This window comes from Oncorhynchus kisutch, linkage group LG3 (genome assembly GCF_002021735.2).
Source record: "Oncorhynchus kisutch isolate 150728-3 linkage group LG3, Okis_V2, whole genome shotgun sequence".
In the NCBI taxonomy this organism is placed as follows: Eukaryota; Metazoa; Chordata; class Actinopteri; order Salmoniformes; family Salmonidae; genus Oncorhynchus; species Oncorhynchus kisutch.
This window is the reverse complement of record NC_034176.2, coordinates 28,306,030-28,325,969: the sequence shown is the minus strand read 5'-3', so window position 1 is coordinate 28,325,969 and position 19,940 is coordinate 28,306,030. Positions and strand designations below refer to the sequence as shown.

General features: G+C 46.5%; 1 protein-coding gene across 2 annotated transcripts in view; it reads left to right on the top strand.

The window, feature by feature from the left end:
* Positions 1-18,446, top strand: part of LOC109879619 (adhesion G protein-coupled receptor A2-like) — a 59,556-nt gene extending 41,110 nt beyond the window's left edge. For both annotated transcript variants that reach the window (XM_031820138.1, XM_020471788.2), the window contains 17 exons: positions 6,139-6,210; positions 7,210-7,281; positions 7,404-7,475; positions 7,791-7,954; positions 12,181-12,394; positions 12,605-12,769; positions 12,875-13,073; positions 13,268-13,417; positions 13,586-13,747; positions 13,841-14,041; positions 14,374-14,563; positions 14,702-14,913; positions 15,068-15,195; positions 15,289-15,412; positions 15,493-15,641; positions 16,537-16,626; positions 16,791-18,446. In XM_031820138.1, coding sequence (XP_031675998.1) covers positions 6,139-6,210; positions 7,210-7,281; positions 7,404-7,475; positions 7,791-7,954; positions 12,181-12,394; positions 12,605-12,769; positions 12,875-13,073; positions 13,268-13,417; positions 13,586-13,747; positions 13,841-14,041; positions 14,374-14,563; positions 14,702-14,913; positions 15,068-15,195; positions 15,289-15,412; positions 15,493-15,641; positions 16,537-16,626; positions 16,791-18,210 — 3,784 coding nt within the window. In that variant the 3' untranslated portion in view covers positions 18,211-18,446. The remainder of the gene's footprint in view (positions 1-6,138; positions 6,211-7,209; positions 7,282-7,403; positions 7,476-7,790; positions 7,955-12,180; positions 12,395-12,604; positions 12,770-12,874; positions 13,074-13,267; positions 13,418-13,585; positions 13,748-13,840; positions 14,042-14,373; positions 14,564-14,701; positions 14,914-15,067; positions 15,196-15,288; positions 15,413-15,492; positions 15,642-16,536; positions 16,627-16,790) is intronic.
* The last annotated feature ends 1,494 nt before the right edge of the window (positions 18,447-19,940 follow it).

Below are 19,940 nucleotides of genomic sequence, written 5' to 3'. Positions count from 1 at the left end.
CAGAGTAATGATTGGCTTGTTTCTAATTTATCATTATTATTAGGTGATTGATGCTATGGAAGAATAGTCTGCATGGAGTGGTTAACAACTGTAGCTCTGGAATGGAGAATCAACCGACAGGGCTAAAGCGAGTGGTTTCCAGATGCACACCAGCTAACGTAGATTAGAGATCCAATCTGAGGGGAACCAGAAAAAAATGTAAGAAAATAATCTGTGGAAGGGGCAGGAAAGCAGGAAATTAGTAGAAAAACAAGACCTCAGCAGATCCTGGTTTCCTGTTTTGGGGGGAAGGCAGGAGTAGGTTTTGGGGGCTGTGTTACAGAGCCCCCATTGTGAGCAAGTGTGTTGAGGAGGGGGGGGGGTGTATCGGGGGCCGTTTCACAGGGCCGATTCTACTCAATGCCGAATCCCTCAACCCCCCCATCCCCACCTGCCCCTCCCTACAGGGGAAAAGCAGCTCGTAAAAAAAAGAGAAACTGTAAAAATAAACGAGCAAGGGCCTCTATTCTGGAGACACCAACGAGACAGGAAATGACACGCGGCACAAAAATGGTCTCCACTGACCTCTGGTGCCAGTTAACCATTCAGTCCATTTCTCTTTTTTCTCTGTCTCACTCTGCACACCCAAACAAACGCTTGTTTCATACCGTGGTTTTTGATTGTGTGAACTGTGTTGTGCATCGCAGCTAGGTACAGTATAGAACATGGGAAATGGAATGTCCTTTCTCTCTACTTATAAAAAACCCTATCCCTAATCGAGTGAAACAGGAAATTCTTGATTCCAGTCTGGCGATAATAAGTGGCCGTTCCCTGGCTTCAGTCCTTCTCCCAGCATTCCCCAGGGCTATGGTCTGAACAATGTCAATGGAGCACTCCATCCCCTGCCACTGTGGGCCTGATAATGGAGCACTCCATCCCCTGCCACTGTGGGCCTGATAATGGAGCACTCCATCCCCTGCCACTGTGGGCCTGATAATGGAGCACTCCATCCCCTGCCACTGTGGGCCTGATAATGGAGCACTCCATCCCCTGCCACTGTGGGCCTGATAATGGAGCACTCCATCCCCTGCCACTCTGGGCCTGATAATGGAGCACTCCATCCCCTGCCACTCTGGGCCTGATAATGGAGCACTCCATCCCCTGCCACTGTGGGCCTGATAATGGAGCACTCCATCCCCTGCCACTGTGGGCCTGATAATGGAGCACTCCATCCCCTGCCACTGTGGGCCTGATAATGGAGCACTCCATCCCCTGCCACTGTGGGCCTGATAATGGAGCACTCCATCCCCTGCCACTCTGGGCCTGATAATGGAGCACTCCATCCCCTGCCACTCTGGGCCTGATAATGGAGCACTCCATCCCCTGCGTGCCTGATAATGGAGCACTCCATCCCCTGCCACTGTGGGCCTGATAATGGAGCACTCCCTCCCCTGCCACTGTGGGCCTGATAATGGAGCACTCCACAGTCTGGAGCGCTATACAGCAGTCGACTTAATTATAACCCTCTTGCTGCCCTGCGAGCATGTCGCTCCTCTCTCCTCCTCTCATCTCCCCTCCTCTCCTTTCCTGCCTGGGCCCCAGGTGCTTGTGCCCCGTCCCGTCCCAGACAGGAATGACTCTTCAGAGCAGCAATAGATGTTCCCCATTGATCGGGAGAAGGCTTGGAGAAAAAAATATAGTCTTTAATGGCAGATCCTGGTGTCAGGCCCAGCTGAAGAACACAATGGCTCTTTTTAGACTGGCAGTGGGTTGGATGCTGTCAGGGCCCAATCATATGGGCCGCATGTGGTACAGGGGATAAAGAACTGGGCTCAGAGGGATGTTGGTTACAAATCCATTTGAGGAGCAGTTATTTATTTTGAACAGTAAAAAAAAAACGTTTTGATGCTGTCTGGCCAAGGTACTGCTGCCATACGTCATTTAGAAGTGAGGCTTTTGAATATCACATCAGAAGTTTAGATTTTCCATTCATTTCAAATATGTTTGTGCTGCAACTATAAGGGATGATAAGTGGGAGTGGGTGATAGTGGATAAGAGTCAATATAAGGGAGGGAATTTACTACAGAATGTATCGTTTTTGTTGTTGAGATGCCAATGATGAGAACATACCCACCATCAAATGTCAGATTCATAGAGGACATAAGGCTGCAATTCCATGCCATTATGTTTCAAGGTGCAATTCAGTACCTTGAGGATATGCATTTGAAATTCCTTCAGACGTTGTGTATGCTGCTCCTCTTCTCTGTTGACAGTTGCTGTCACCAGTGTGAGGGCCAGTGAGTTGTGAAGTCGTAGCCTGGGAGAGTGCTGCCTCAGAGGGCAGAGGGGAGTCATTGCCTGGGTGTGTGGCCTGCATGGGGCTGCATGGAGCTGGGGCTGCTGGCTCTGTTGACTCTGGTGCTCTCCTCCACATTCCCCAGCTCAGTGATAAGAGAGTGTATCGGAGTGCCCAACTGTTGATATTCATAGGCCTAAAGCACACATTGCTCTGCCCCTTTCCGGAGATGTGAGTGAAAGGGTAGATTGTGGAGAGTACAGATATGTGGGTGCATATGGAACTGGAAGACTTTTGTTGACATATTGGGCATCAGATTCGTCTTCTGAGAGGGGACGTGTGCTGAGGCTTAAAGGAAAACTCCACCCAAAAACTATCTGTTGGTATTTGTTTCATTAGTCCATTCTTAACATAATCCCAGATTGTTTTGCATGTCAGTAATCAAGTATTCAAGATATATAACTTTCAAAATACATAAATACGCGATGAGGCATTTTGCATCATATGATGCTGTGTTTTAAATGCATCATACCGGCTGTATTTTGTCAATTATATATCTTGAAAACTTGATTACTGACATAGATAACATATTAACAATGGACTAATGAAACAAATACCAACAGATAGTTTTTGAGTGGAGTTTTCCTTTAAGAGGATCCAAGTACCTGACTGCCTGTGTGTCTGTGTGGTACAGAGTGTGTGTCTATGTGGTACAGAGTGTGTGTCTATGTGGTACAGAGTGTGTGTCTATGTGGTACAGAGTGTGTGTCTATGTGGTACAGAGTGTGTGCCTATGTGGTACAGAGTGTGTGCCTATGTGGTACAGAGTGTGTGTCTGTGTGGTACAGAGTGTGTGTCTGTGTGGTACAGAGTGTGTGCCTATGTGGTACAGAGTGTGTGTCTGTGTGGTACAGAGTGTGTCTATGTGGTACAGAGTGTGTGTCTATGTGGTACAGAGTGTGTGTCTATGTGGTGCAGAGTGTGTGTCTATGTGGTACAGAGTGTGTGCCTATGTGGTACAGAGTGTGTGCCTATGTGGTACAGAGTGTGTGTCTGTGTGGTACAGAGTGTGTGTCTGTGTGGTACAGAATGTGTGTCTGTGTGGTACAGAGTGTGTGTCTATGTGGTACAGAGTGTGTGTCTATGTGGTACAGAGTGTGTGTCTGTGTGGTACAGAGTGTGTGTCTATGTGGTACAGAGTGTGTGCCTATGTGGTACAGAGTGTGTGTCTGTGTGGTACAGAGTGTGTGTCTGTGTGGTACAGAATGTGTGTCTGTGTGGTACAGAGTGTGTGTCTATGTGGTACAGAGCGTGTGTCTATGTGGTACAGAGTGTGTGTCTATGTGGTACAGAGTGTGTGTCTGTGTGGTACAGAGTGTGTGTCTGTGTGGTACATAGTGTGTGTCTGTGTGGTACAGAGTGTGTGTCTGTGTGGTACAGAGTGTGTGTCTGTGTGGTACAGAGTGTGTGTCTGTGTGGTACAGAGTGTGTGTCTGTGTGGTACAGAGTGTGTGTCTGTGTGGTACAGAGTGTGTGTCTGTGTGGTACAGAGTGTGTGTCTGTGTGGTACATAGTGTGTGTCTGTGTGGTACAGAGTGTGTGTCTGTGTGGTACAGAGTGTGTGTCTCTGTGGTACAGAGTGTGTGTCTGTGTGGTACAGAGTGTGTGTCTGTGTGGTACATAGTGTGTATCTATCTGTGTGGTACAGAGTGTGTATTTCTGTGGTACAGAGTGTGTGTCTGTGTGGTACAGAGTGTGTGTCTGTGTGGTACAGAGTGTGTGTCTTTAGCATGGTAGTGTGTCTATTGTGCAGTATGTAGCACAGAGCTAATATGTCTCTACGGCACAATATGTGTGTGTGTGTGTGGTACAGTAAGTGTGTGTCTGAAACACAGTAGTCACCATAAGGGAGGAAGTTGTGGGCAGTGCCCCGTCTTTCATCACGGTGTTAACGAGACCCGGGACACGCCAGGCCGGAAACATTATCATTGTTCTCCCCTCCCTGGTTAAGAGCTCCAGCTAGGCTTCTGACTCTCTCTCTCTTTCTCTCTCGCACGCACGCACGCACGCACACACACACACACACACACACACACACACACACACACACACACACACACACACACACACACACACACACACACACACACACACACACACTCACACACACACACACACACACACACACACACACACACACACACACAGACGTTGTAATTTGCACTCTAATACACTCAGATGTTTTCTCAATGCAAGTGATGTCTTGCCCTCTCTCTCTCCATACATGCTGCCTACTGTTTGTAGGTCAGCGTTGAAGCACATGCCAAACAGACATGGGAAGTTAACATAGTTCTGTGAGCACTTTTTCAGGGGAAAATTCCACATCTGTAAAAAGCAGTGAAGTTGTTGCATCAGTGGGCTGGCATACTGTGCTGAAAGATCTGGTCTGCTCTGTCTAAGGCTGTCTGTCTTACTCCTTTCAGATAGACACATCTGTCTCTGGTCCAATCAGTCACAGCCAGAACAACACTACATGAGACCAGGTCCATCGTTATGTGCTGGCTTAGATCATTCTGATATGAGTAATGACCAAAACACATCCTGACCAATGAAACCCCTGCCTGTATCTCACTTTGTTCTAGCCATACATCATCTCTCTCTCTCTCTCTCTCTCTCTCTCTCTCTCTCTCTCTCTCTCTCTCTCTCTCACTCTCTCTCATATTTACTGGAATCCATTCTCAGAATGACTCTTCCCTGATTTGGTCAAAATAGCTAATCTCTTGGACGGAGGACAAGAGTGCGAGAGGAGATGTCTGAGGTTTGAGGTGGCTCTCATTTTATTAAATGGTGTGAGGCGGTGTGGTTAGGAAAATAGATCTGAGATAATGCATTGTGGGATAGTGGAACAGAAAGACCCTGAAGGTTCTGGCTACCACAATGGCATGCTGGGAAGGATTGGAATGGGGGAGGGGGTTGATGTCTGGGAGCTTCTGTAAGGAAATCCTTCTCTGTTACTGTTCCTTTGGGAGCAGGCGTTTTTCATGCTGTAGGAACAAGGATCACATTACCTCCACACGTCAGCTTTGTCCTGCCTGAAACCCTTTTGTCTGATGACCTTCTCCAACATTGCTATTCCCACCTGACCAATAAAGAGCCTCCCTGAGTTTCAGAGGTTAATTCTCCGGCAGGTCTGACTACAGTCGGAGAAGGGCATGTGGCTGAGTGGTTTAACACATGGACATGGCTGTGCAAGGCACGGGAAGAGTGTGCTGTGAAATGTGGTGGGTAGTATGAAATTAGCTCTTCAAAGCCATTCAAAGAAATCAATATTTATGGTTTGGCAATAGCCAGAGTAACTTTATCGGGGGAAGATATGCTTTCAAACTATTCGATTCCTGCTATGTTTTCTTTGGTGAAGTTTTTGCATCCTTGCTTGACCCAAGCCCAAGTGGCTGTTGGGGTAAGATTTCCAAACCATCTGAATGCAGATATATCCTTCTGTGTCTGACTGGCAGGGTCATGTTTGGGGCATAGGTATCCACTCCCAGTCATATTAAAGAAAGCACTGTATTGGGGATCCAGGCTGAATATTGTGTCCAGCTATTCACCGTTCATATTTACTAACCATTTCTAATGAACCCCTGGTGATTGCCCTACCTGCAGCCTTAGTTTGGGGATGTTATGGGCCAATGTTTCAACTAGTTCTGTGCAAGGCCCTAGTTCTCCTCATTGCCCATTTGTCTAATGTCTGTTTCATTGCCATGTAGTCTAATGTCTGTTTCATTGCCATGTAGTCTAATGTCTGTTTCATTGCCATGTAGTCTAATGTCTTGTGTAAAATATGTATTTCGCTCTCCCCTCAGAGACCTCAGGAGCAACCTCATCAGCACCATCATGCCTGGAGCCTTCCAAAGTTTATCTGCTCTTCGGAAGCTGTAAGTGCTTATCGCCTCTGTTTTCATTATGTGCGTTGTAAACAGTGATATTGCATAAAAAAAAATGATTTTAGTTGCCACAGTTTCCCTATTTTATTCGTAAGCAGCACACAGTCATAATGCTTTATGATACAGGTCATACCATATCTTCTCAGTTTTTGTGTCATCATAAAAGCCTGGCTGAGCTATATGTTGTGGATAACTGTGTTCAGTGTATATGCCGGTCTGTGCTAATCTCTGTGGGGCCTGGGATGACATGTCTGGTGCCCTGCTCTGCCGCCATGGAAACCTCAGGACCGCGCAGAGGCTCCTCACACATCATTGGATGTGACAGGGCAGCAGTTTGCGACCGCTTGTTGCTCACTCATTGTGTGTTTGGACCATGAGGTCTGGTTACGTCGCGGTCGGCTCCGGTCCTCTGCCCTGCGCCACATGACTCTTTTCCCCTCCCTGTACTGCTTGTGTTTTCCCTGCAAGGTCTGGGGCTTTTCAAAACAAACAGGGAGAGATAAACACACGCTCTCGGCCGGGTTGTGTCAGGGGGACAGTGGAACAAGGCCCTCTCTGACACTGTCCTTATACCATGCAGACACAGCATGCAGAGGCTACAGAGGGCTTTTGCTCCGTCTTTGGTGATAAGGCTTGACAGGAAGCTTCATGGTCTGTTGATAAGGAACATTCACAAGTCATTAGTGTTGCAAATCCTGCTGTGTTACACTCTGGCTAGCTGTATGAATGGAAATTGTGAAAGATAGGCCTACAGGCCAAGAAAGCCTCTTTGGATAATACCGTGTTATTGTAAACAAATGAAAATAAGAAGCAAAAGTCTATTGGCCAATGTGCTGGAGAAGGCAGTCTTTCCCAATGAAATCACAAAAACAACATACAGTGTCAAGATAGCCCAATCTGTACTTTCTAAACGATCTTGATAAACCTATAAGCTTAAGAAATGACCATTATTCACCGCTGTGCCCTCACTCTCTGTGTTTTCTCTCCTAGTGACCTGTCCAACAACCGCATCGGCTGCTTGACTCCCGACATGTTCCAGGGACTCACCAACCTCACCAAACTGTAAGCAGGCTAAATGACTGTTCATTAAGCGTGTCACGTTGAACACATCCTAGTGTACTATTGTGGGTACTGTACCTAGTACAGTGATTGTGATTGAGCATCTGTCTGTTTTCTGCTGTTAGGAACCTCTCTGGAAACATCTTATCTACCTTGGACTCGGGGGTCTTTCAGGAGCTCCACTCTCTTAAGCAAGTGTGAGTACAGTTCTCTGCTTGTAACAGTCATCACCGTTGTCCCTGTTTGCTCCAGACAGATGTTTGTATAAACTTAGTAAGTGGTATGAAAGAAATCTAGGCAATCTGATCACATTATTCTCCCTATAGGCTTAGTTCAAGCAGTGTATAGCCATTTGTCACATCTGACATGTTGATCCTATAATGTACCATCAGAGAATACTGTAGATATTAACTGATGGGGAACATGTGCCATTAGAGGGAAAGTGCACCCGCTCCTCAGTGTAATCTCCCATGATGAATGGTATTGTAAAACACCCTGCTTTTACTCACCAGGAACTTCAACTCTGACTTCCTGTCATGTGACTGTGGGCTGCGCTGGGTGCCAGGTTACTTTCCTACCAGTACAGCGTCGCTGGGGGACGAGACCGTCTGTGCCTATCCCAAAAGCCTCCATGGAAAGCCTCTGCGTGGACTGAGGGAAAGTCAGCTGAGCTGTGGTGAGTGTCTGACAGGAAATGTAATGCATATGAATGAGGTGGTTCACCACCATCCCCCCTCAAATAGGATGAAAACTTGAGTATGTGAATGACAGAGTCATTGTTTTCTCATCATGATATTTTTTATCGATGTCCCATATCTATTAGGTAGGTGTATAGTATGTGAATGACAGAGTCATTGTTTTCTCATCATGATATTGTTTATCGATGTCCCATATCTATTAGGTAGGTGTACAGTATGTGAAAAATAACTAGCTGTTAGTGACCATTAAATGAAAAAAGAGGTTCTATTGAAAAGCAAAATATCCTTGTTTTGATATCTCTAATTGTCTGCTGTCTATAGTATTCCTGCAGGATAATCTAGTTCCCTTTCCTCTTCTACTCAGTGGGGTTATTTCCTCTTCTACTCAGTGGGGTTATTTCCTCTTCTACTCAGTGGATTTATTTCCTCTTCTATTCAGTGGGTTTATTTCCTCTTCTACTCAGTGGGTTTATTTCCTCTTCTATTCAGTGGGTTTATTTCCTCTTCTACTCGGTGGGTTTATTTCCTCTTCTATTCAGTGGGTTTATTTCCTCTTCTACTCAGTGGGTTTATTTCCTCTTCTATTCAGTGGGTTTATTTCCTCTTCTATTCAGTGGGTTTATTTATTATTCTATTCAGTGGGTTTATTTCCTCTTCTATTCAGTGGGTTTATTTCTTCTTCTATTCAGTGGGTTTATTTCCTCTTCTAGTCAGTGGGTTTATTTCTTCTTCTATTTTATTTTTATTTTTTATTTTATTTCACCTTTATTTAACCAGGTAGGCTAGTTGAGAACAAGTTCTCATTTGCAACTGCGACCTGGCCAAGATAAAGCATAGCAGTGTGAGCATACAACAAAGAGTTACACATGGAGTAAACAATTAACAAGTCAATAACACAGTAGAAAACGAAGGGGGGGTCTATATACAATGTGTGCAAAAGGCATGAGGAGGTAGGCAAATAATTACAATTTTGCAGATTAACACTGGAGTGATAAAAGATCAGATGGTCATGTACAGGTAGAGATATTGGTGTGCAGAAGAGCAGAAAAGTAAATAAATAAAAACAGTACGGGGATGAGGTAGGTGAAAAGGGTGGGCTATTTACCAATAGACTATGTACAGCTGCAGCGATCGGTTAGCTGCTCAGATAGCTGATGTTTGAAGTTGGTGAGGGAGATGAAAGTCTCCAACTTCAGCGATTTTTGCAATTCGTTCCAGTCACAGGCAGCAGAGTACTGGAACGAAAGGCGGCCAAATGAGGTGTTGGCTTTAGGGATGATCAGTGAGATACACCTGCTGGAGCGCGTGCTACGGATGGGTGTTGCCATCGTGACCAGTGAGCTGAGATAAGGCGGAGCTTTACCTAGCATAGACTTGTAGATGACCTGGAGCCAGTGGGTCTGGCGACGAATATGTAGCGAGGGCCAGCCGACTAGAGCATACAAGTCGCAGTGGTGGGTAGTATAAGGTGCTTTAGTGACAAAACGGATGGCACTGTGATAGACTGCATCCAGTTTGCTGAGTAGAGTGTTGGAAGCCATTTTGTAGATGACATCGCCGAAGTCGAGGATCGGTAGGATAGTCAGTTTTACTAGGGTAAGCTTGGCGGCTTGAGTGAAGGAGGCTTTGTTGCGGAATAGAAAGCCGACTCTTGATTTGATTTTCGATTGGAGATGTTTGATATGAGTCTGGAAGGAGAGTTTGCAGTCTAGCCAGACACCTAGGTACTTATAGATGTCCACATATTCTAGGTCGGAACCATCCAGGGTGGTGATGCTAGTCGGGCATGCAGGTGCAGGCAGCGACCGGTTGAAAAGCATGCATTTGGTTTTACTAGCGTTTAAGAGCAGTTGGAGGCCACGGAAGGAGTGTTGTATGGCATTGAAGCTTGTTTGGAGGTTAGATAGCACAGTGTCCAAAGACGGGCCGAAAGTATATAGAATGGTGTCGTCTGCGTAGAGGTGGATCAGGGAATCGCCCGCAGCAAGAGCAACATCATTGATATACACAGAGAAAAGAGTCGGCCCGAGAATTGAACCCTGTGGCACCCCCATAGAGACTGCCAGAGGACCGGACAGCATGCCCTCCGATTTGACACACTGAACTCTGTCTGCAAAGTAATTGGTGAACCAGGCAAGGCAGTCATCCGAAAAACCGAGGCTACTGAGTCTGCCGATAAGAATATGGTGATTGACAGAGTCGAAAGCCTTGGCGAGGTCGATGAAGACGGCTGCACAGTACTGTCTTTTATCGATGGCGGTTATGATGTCGTTTAGTACCTTGAGTGTGGCTGAGGTGCACCCATGACCGGCTCGGAAACCAGATTGCACAGCGGAGAAGGTACGGTGGGATTCGAGATGGTCAGTGACCTGTTTGTTGACTTGGCTTTCGAAGACCTTAGATAGGCAGGGCAGGATGGATATAGGTCTGTAACAGTTTGGGTCCAGGGTGTCTCCCCCTTTGAAGAGGGGGATGACTGCGGCAGCTTTCCAATCCTTGGGGATCTCAGACGAGATGAAAGAGAGGTTGAACAGGCTGGTAATAGGGGTTGCGACAATGGTGGCAGATAGTTTCAGAAATAGAGGGTCCAGATTGTCAAGCCCAGCTGATTTGTACGGGTCCAGGTTTTGCAGCTCTTTCAGAACATCTGCTATCTGGATTTGGGTAAAGGAGAACCTGGAGAGGCTTGGGCGAGGAGCTGCGGGGGGGGCGGAGCTGTTGGCCGAGGTTGAAGTAGCCAGGCGGAAGGCATGGCCAGCCGTTGAGAAATGCTTATTGAAGTTTTCGATAATCATGGATTTATCAGTGGTGACCGTGTTACCTAGCCTCAGTGCAGTGGGCAGCTGGGAGGAGGTGCTCTTGTTCTCCATGGACTTCACAGTGTCCCAGAACTTTTTGGAGTTGGAGCTACAGTGGGTTTATTTCCTCTTCTACTCAGTGGGTTTATTTCTTCTTCCACTCAGTGGGTTTATTTCCTCTTCCACTCAGTGGGTTTATTTCCTCTTCTATTCAGGGGGTTTATTTCCTCTTCTATTCAGTGGGTTTATTTCCTCTTCTATTCAGTGGGTTTATTTCTTCTTCCACTCAGTGGTTTTTTTTCCTCTTCTATTCAGGGGGTTTATTTCCTCTTCTATTCAGTGGGTTTATTTCCTCTTCTATTCAGTGCGTTTATTTCCTCTTCCACTCAGTGGGTTTGTTTCTTCTTCTATTCAGTGGGTTTATTTCCTCTTCTACTCAGTGGGTTTATTTCTTCTTCCACTCAGTGGGTTTATTTCCTCTTCCACTCAGTGGGTTTATTTCCTCTTCTATTCAGGGGGTTTATTTCCTCTTCTATTCAGTGGGTTTATTTCTTCTTCCACTCAGTGGGTTTATTTCCTCTTCCACTCAGTGGGTTTATTTCCTCTTCTACTCAGTGGGTTTGTTTCCTCTTCCACTCAGTGGGTTTATTTCCTCTTCTATTCAGTGGGTTTATTTCCTCTTCTACTCAATGGGTTTATTTCCTCTTCTACTCAGTGGGTTTATTTCCTCTTCTACTCAGTGGGTTTGTTTCCTCTTCCACTCAGTGGGTTTATTTCCTCTTCTATTCAGTGGGTTTATTTCCTCTTCTACTCAGTGGGTTTATTTCCTCTTCTATTCAGTGGGTTTATTTCCTCTTCTATTCAGTGGGTTTATTTCCTCTTCTACTCAGTGGGTTTATTTCCTCTTCTATTCAGTGGGTTTATTTCCTCTTCTATTCAGTGGGTTTATTTCCTCTTCTACTCAGTGGGTTTATTTCCTCTTCTACTCAGTGGGTTTATTTCCTCTTCTATTCAGTGGGTTTATTTCCTCTTCCACTCAGTGCGTTTATTTCCTCTTCTAGTCAGTGGGTTTATTTTCTCTTCCACTCAGTGGGTTTATTTCCTCTTCTACTCAGTGGGTTTATTTCCTCTTCCACTCAGTGGGTTTATTTCCTCTTCTACTCAGTGGGTTTATTTCCTCTTCCACTCAGTGGGTTGTATTTCCAAGTGCATGTGCCTGTGTTGACAACTCCTCTGCGGTCTGCCTTTATGAACTGGGGCTGTCTGCATCCAATATTCCTAAAAAAACGGACTCATAATGCCTTCCTCATAAGCATTAAGCTGAGGTTGAGTAATGAGAGAGCAGCAGAAATAACCCGAGTGATTTGTTATGGTCTCATCTGCCTTCCCTTCCCCTGACTGTGCAGATGGGCCTCTGGAGCTGCACACCCTGTCTCTCCTGCCCTCCCAGCGCCAGGTGGTCTTCAAGGGGGACCGAATGCCCTTCCACTGCACTGCCGCCCTGGTGGACAAAATCACTGCGATGCACTGGCGCCACAACGGCCAGCTGGTGACCTCTGATCCTGAACAGGGCGTCAGTCTGGAGGCCAGCGTGGTGCATGACTGCACCTTCATCACCAGGTAACGTTACAGTACTGAGGGGTCTGCTCCCAGCACTCAAATGTTTCATTTTATTGCGACCCTCAGTTGTTTTATTTGAACTTATTTATTATAAAGGTTTAAGTGAAATATGACACTGTTTGTTTAGTTTCTGCTGACAGGACATGCGGTTTAGTGTGCTGTGCTGTATGTGGTGACGGCAGTGAATGATGTGCTGTCTCCTCGGTGCAGTGAGCTCATCCTGTCCAACGTGCATGTGGAGGCCAGTGGAGAGTGGGAGTGTGTGGTGGCCACTGGGCGGGGCAACACTTCCCGCAGTGTGGAGATAGTGGTGCTGGAGAACAGTGCCTCCTTCTGTCCGGAGGAGAGAGTCACTAACAACCGGGGGGAGTTCAAGTAAGGAAGAAAACAATAATTCCCCTCTCCAGAAACAAAATCCACAATAAAAACAGACTTTCTGATTAAACATGCTTCCTCATTATTTCTGGGTGTGGTTCCTAGGTGGCAGAAGACCCTGGCAGGTATCACCTCCTACCAGTTCTGTCTCCAGCTGCGCTACCCCTCCCTGTCCATGGGGGGTGGTGTGGTGCAGAAGCAGGCATCACGCTACTGTGACCGCTTAGGGAGCTGGGAGGAGGGAGACTATGACAACTGTCTCTACACTAACGACATCACACGGGTCCTACACACCTTCATCCTGGTCAGTGCCAGAGGCTGTGCTTGGGCTGTCCCAAGTTATTTTTGTCCAGTACATATAAAATCTAAGTATGATGCATGTCTTATGGTAGTAATGTGTAAATAGCCTGAAAGGTAAATGTGTAAAAAGTAACAAAACATATGAATAATTTTTTGTTACTAAACAAATAATCATACTATCGCTCCCTCTTTTTCCAGATGCCCATCAATGCCTCTAATGCGGCCACTCTGGCACGTCAGGTGCGTACCTACACTGTGGAGGCATCCGGCTTCACTGACACCATGGACGTGATGTACGTGGCCCAGATGATGGAGAAATTCATGGAATATATCCGACCACTGAGAGAGGTAGGGCGATGAGATCTTTATACCCTCAATGCATGTCTTTGTGGTTTTATGTTGTGTCTTTTGACTGGACTCCCTTGTTTCTTTCTGCCCCCTGTGTTTATGTGAATGCCTGTTTTTCTATGTGTCTGACTCTGTCCTCATGTCTTTACATGTGTATGTATGTGTCAGCTGTCAGAGATGCTGGTGGACATGGGCAGTAACCTGATGCAGGTGGATGATCAGATCTTGGCCCATGCCCAGAGAGAGAAGAGAGCCTGCAGCTCCATAGTCCACTCTCTGGAGACCCTGGCCTGGCCCCAGCTCCACAGCCATGCTCAGGACCTCTCCATGGTACTGTCAAAGTTGAGCATGTTTATTTTTTAAATTTCTTTTATTTTTATTTAATGGTTGAATTATAATCAAAGTTGTTTTTTTCCTACAAAGATCTCCAGGAACATTGTGATGGAGGCCCACCTTATCCGTCCGGCCCACTTCACTGGAATGAGCTGCACAGCCTACCAACGCAGGGAGACGTTGTTAGGCAACCTGGGCATGGAGGGGGCAGAGCCCACCCACGAACAGCAGCTCCGCTTCCGCTGCACCACTGGCACCCACAACACCTCCCTAAACAACTTCCCCATGAAGGTGAGCAATGTCTCCGTCTCCCTCACCCAGACCTGAACCTAACCTCACCCACTAACAGGACTGTGGTTGTGTGTCTGTGGTACAATGGCAGACAGTGCATACGGTTGTCATTAGAGGGAACACACCTCAGTTCGTGACCTACTGGAGATGGCATGGAACCGCATTTAGCACAGTCATTTACAACAGCTGACATGAAAGAGGGAGAAAATCCTAAGGTTTTAGACTTTGTAATTTAGTGTTTGAACTTTCTGTTGCCTATTCCATTGAGATAATAAGGCCAAATATATTTGAAAGTAGGAAAGTAAAGGATCTCCCTCCCTCCCTCCTTCTAGAATGCTGTAGCCCTGGCCTCTGTGGTTCTTCCTGCCTCTCTGTTCCCCCCGGACGCCCCGTCAGACTGTAAGCTCCAGTTTGTGGTGTTCCGTACAGGGAGGTTCTTCCCTTTCTCTGGGAACTCCAACGGTCCTGGAGAGCACGTCCGCAGACACAGTATCAACAGCCCAGTGGTCTACGTAGGCTTGGGTGAGGGAACTGGTTGTTTGGAGCAGTTATTATACTATTATTACACAATTAATCTCATTCACAGAGACGTCAAAACATGTCCATTTTTTTATTATAAAAAAACAGTTGGTGATGGTTATCTCCTCCTTTGTTTGGCAGACGGGTGCAGTCTGTGGAACCACTCGGAGGCTATCCTGGTGTCCCTGCGTCACTTGACCCCAGGCAGCGAGCCTGTGGCGGCCCACTGGAGCTTACAAGCACTGCTGCAGAAGCAGGGGGGGTGGAGCCAGGAGGGCTGCCAACTAGCCCACACGGACTCTGCCACCTCCACCCTGCGCTGCTCTGTGCTCAGCAACTACGCTGTGTTGCAGGTAGGGTATCCTGGGATCACTCACTCTCAGATATACATGGTGGATGTAATGTAATGAGGACTGCACTGGAAGAATGTTCCCTTCTCACGATCTCAGGATTTTATACCAAGCCCCACAGTGTGGCCGTTGCATTCATATATATTTTTTTTCCTAGGAGGTTCCTGACTTCCCCCACTCCCCACCCATGTCAGTGAGGGTGCTCCACCCTGTGGTTTACACCTGTACTGCAATCCTCCTCCTCTGCCTCTTCACCATCATCATCACACACATACTACACCACAGGTACTGTGTGTTTGCGCGTGCATGCTTTATTATCTGACATAACCCACTGTCTTTTTTTCACTGCTAATGTTCATCTTTGTTTTCCTCCTGTAGTTCTATAAATATATCCAGAAAGAGCTGGCACACCTTACTCAATACCTGCTTCCACATCGCTATGACCACAGCTGTGTACACAGGAGGCATCACCCTGACCAGCTACCCAATGGTGTGCCAGGCAGTAAGTACCTCTCCTCTCAGACCCAGCTTATGCTCTCTATGTGTGGTGTGTGACGGCTGACCCGGTGTGATTTGTGTCAGGTGGGCATCGCTCTACACTACTCCTCCTTGTCTACTCTGCTGTGGATCGGTGTCAGCGCCAGAGTCCTCTACAAAGAGTCTGTCTGGAGGATACCACGACAACCAGAGGGAGAGTCTACTGTTCCCGCTACTCAGCGGCCTATGCTCAGGTCAGTGATGTCATCAGGGCGAGACAGAATCTACTTTTATATGAGAAGGTTGTGAGTCATTGTCAAACAGGTCAGTGGTTGAATTGGGAGCTCATCGTGGGGTGCTATTTTAAATGACTGTATTCATGTGAACAGACACCCAAACTGTGTCATATCAAAGACCACCATTGTGTTTAGAAGCAAGGCTCTTCTGTTTTAGAAAACCTTGGAGGGAAAAACAGTAGACTACTGCCAAGGCACAGAAGAGCGGTAGTGACAGATGCAGAGAGCTGAGCCCAGAACAGAGGAGGGGAGGAATATACGAGCGAGGGATAACAGAGGTTGAGGAGAATATTGTAAATCTGGCCAGGGTGATGGAGGGGGCGTACTGTCCCCTCATTACTGCACCACTCCCCTCCTCCCCATGTTCCGTTCTGCCCTAGTGCTCCCTGGCTGGGATCATGCACTGTACTGCTGACCTCTCTGGCTTTCCCAAACCCCTTTTGTCGACCACCGCCGCATGTGGTCAGCCCTCCAATGACACCTGGCCCTTTGATAAATCACAACCCCGCTGAAGCCTACTGCCCACTGTTACACTGTATCAGCTAGCTGCCCAACTAACAGCTGAGTTCAGCACAGGAGATCACAGACATCTAGCCTAGGGATCACTACAGCTGTGTGAAGTGTATGTTTGCTGAAAGAAAAAACAAAGGAGCAAAGACCCTAAATATCATGTAGAATACACAGAAACTATTTGTCATACAGTTCTTGGGTTTTGGTTGTTGTTTCCAATATTATAGACTTGTATCTCTCACATGATACTTCACTCCTAAATAAGTCCACTGTTATTCACTGTTACTTCCTTTTTCATACAAATTGATTTGATCCATCTAATTTGTGTTTTTCCTGAATACAGGTTCTATCTAATAGCTGGTGGTGTTCCTCTCATCGTATGTGGCATCACAGCAGCTGTCAACGTCAACAACTATGGGGACAACAACCCTTAGTGAGTGCTTCACATTTTACTATTGACCCATTGACCCTTCACACAGTATATTTTGGTTTAGTGCTTATTCAAGAGCAAAAGTTGACATTTTTATGAGATTTTGAATACATAGAGGTGTCGTTGTTTTGCTATGACCTTACTGACTTTTTTATTGCATATTCCAGCTGCTGGTTGGTGTGGCGGCCCAGTTTGGGGGCCTTCTTTGTCCCCGCAGGCTTGGCGGTATTGGTGACCTGGATCTATTTCCTGTGCACTGTGTTTCGCCTGAGGCACCGGGTGTCCAAAGAGTGCCCAAGATTCTCCCTGTCCTCCCCTGTGCCTGAGAGCCAGCCAGCCCTGGGTGGCAGCACCAGCCTCCTGTCCACAGACTCTGTGGTGGGGACCATACATGCTGCGTTGACCCCAGAGGACCAGTACACCCTGAAGGTGCAGTTCCTGGTGCTGGTGGCCACCCACTTCCTGTTCCTGGCCCTGTGGAGCTGTGGAGCCATGGCCATGTGGCTGACAGGGCGCAGCAGCCTATTGTTCAGCTGTCTCTATGGAGTAGCTGCCACCGTGTTGGGGGTGTTCCTGGTGGTCCACCACTGCTTCCGACGCCTGGACGTGCAGGCCTCCTGGCTAAGGTGTTGTCCAGGAAATCGGCTCTCCCAGCCCATACCAGTCTACACGCACACCTGCACCACTGTGAGTGGGGTGCAGACCACCTCTGAACAGGGATCCCAGATCTTCATTGGCTGCCATCCTCCAGGGGATCCCCACAACACCTCATCAGCCAGGTCCTCCTCCACCCCCAGTGGGATCAGCAGTGTGGGCCCTGGGCCCTGCAAACTTACCAACCTGCTGCAGGTGGCACAAGAAAATACCAACAATGCCACTCGTGCCCCAGCAGGCATCAACACCAGCACCAGTACAGACAATAACAACAAGCAAGCTAACAACCTGCTGCCCACACTAGGCTCTGTAGCCCCTGTCCAGCCTCAGAGGAGGAAGGTCAGTGGCAGAACTAAACAAGGGAGCAGTCAGTATCACCACCGAGGTGAAGGCAGAGGTCACTACCGTCTCAAAGCCATGAGGACTGGTGGGGGAGGGGGCAGTATGGGAGCACTGGGACCTACAGGTATAGAGCAGCACAACACTGCCCATCCAGCCCACAAACAGGCCACTAGTGAGAATGGCAGTCTCCATCACAGCCACTCTGAAAGCCCAGCCAGCCCGCTAACCAACGGTAACGGTAGAAGAGTGGGGGGGACAGTGACCACCAGCCCCTCAGAGGGTAGCGACGGGGGCAGCAGCGGCAGCCGTAAGCCCTTCCCACTACTCCCCTCTGTGGCCAGCAGGGTGGCCATGCAAGGTAATAGGTGCAGCGCCAGCCGAGACAATCTGAAACTGGCAGTGGCTGCAGAGCGGGAAGCTAAGCGCTGCTCCTACCCTCTGAACAGTATCACTACCACTGTGCCAGGGGCTGCCCCTAACGGCATCATCAAGAGCTCTGTGATAGAGCTGGAATTGGACACAAGTTGTACAGACCATTCCCAGAGCTCTGTGGGCATGAAAAGTATGTGGAAGAGTGAAACTACAGTGTGACACTCACTCTCTCCCAGCAAATGTCCACAGTGGACCCTGGCAATATTTGATATGACTGCTGTTGTTGTAGTGTCCTACACCTATAGAGACAAATCCTGATCTGAGATCCATGTGTGTAACTCCCCAGCTAACATATAACGTTCTGAGAACCATATGTTTCTTATAGAGCTTGGTGAGAGCATGGTTGTCCTATGGTTATTTTGTATAAAACCTTCCCACAACTTTCTGCAAATGGTGCAGGATAGTTGCTTGTCTTTGGAACATTCTCAGCACAGTCAAGGAGCTTGACCAACAAAAAAAATATTTTCTTGGTATTTCATTACTTTAAGAGAACTTTCAAACATGCTTACATTTAATAACAATGTTGGTAATGTTCTAGAAACTGGTTTGACATTTGGAATGTTCTCAAATAGTTCAGAGAACTTTAAGAAACAATGTTCTTCTGTGGGAATTTCAGTGCTTGAGCATAATGTTTCCTACAGGTTTCGAATAAAACATAATTAAATCTAAATGTATTTGTCACATGCTTCGTAAACAACAGGTGTAGACTAACAATGAAATGCTTCCTTACAGGTCCTTTTACAATAATACAGAGTTAAAGATAAAGTTAGAAAATCAAAATAGTGTCATGGTTATATTTAAGGTCATGTTCTCAAATTGTTCCAAGAACGTTAAGAAACAACGTTCTTCTCTGGGAATGTCATTACCATAGAATAACGTTTTCTACAGGCTTCGTCAAGGTTCTAATTAAAGTAATGTTCTCAAATTGTTCCGAGTATATTAACTTTCCATAAAAACACAAAAAAACTTTAGTAACGTTCAGAAGAAGTCTTAAGAATGTTATTTAAAAACATATATTTCCATTCATCCGCATCAATGAAACTCTTTCTATCCTTTATCTTGTATCTTGTGTGTTCGGGTGTGTTGGCCTTGCCCACTAATTGGCCATACACGAGTGCTTCTTTCCCTGTAAAATGGGGTCCGTTTGAATAGACTAAAATTAAAAGCTTTGTACTCGTAAAAAAAACATGGCATGCTAGCTCCATCCGGGTGGCGCAGTGGACTAATTCCATGAATAGAGATTTGAATCTCACTGATGCATCACAATAAAAAATACATGTTTTTGCATGATTAATTCCTAAGGAAATGAATTTCCATGTGTCCTATCTGTGCTTGGAGTTCAATAAAGTTGACTAGTTGTGTTGCTAAAAGTCTTATTGAAACATTCAGTTAACGTAAAATCCCAAAACCTCCAGATCACCTAGAATTTCCCTTCTCAGAGCGCTGGGTGAGACTTTCGTACATTTCATTTAAATACTTGCAAAGAACTTCAAGTTGCACTTGTGGATCTCAAATTGGGATTCAGCTCATGAAGAGGTTTTTATTTTAAATGTGTAAAGGAGATAGATCATGGGGTTGGAGATAGATCATGGGGTTGTGTTGCTTCTTACTTTTGCTTCCATCACAGTGATGGTATGGGATGTGTACTTTCATCTCTGTCACTTATGAACTGTTTGTTGGGTTTGCCAGGAATTCAAGGCCTGTCTTTTGTGTACTTAAAATACTCATTTATTCACAGGAAGTTTTACTAAGCTAAGTCTAAAATTGACATAAGATGTTGATTTTGGATACCTTAAAGGGGAAATTTGCAGTTGTATTCTTATTCTGTGCATATCAACTATAGCATGAAATGGTATCTGAGATTGTCCATTTCTACAGTACGGCTGTGC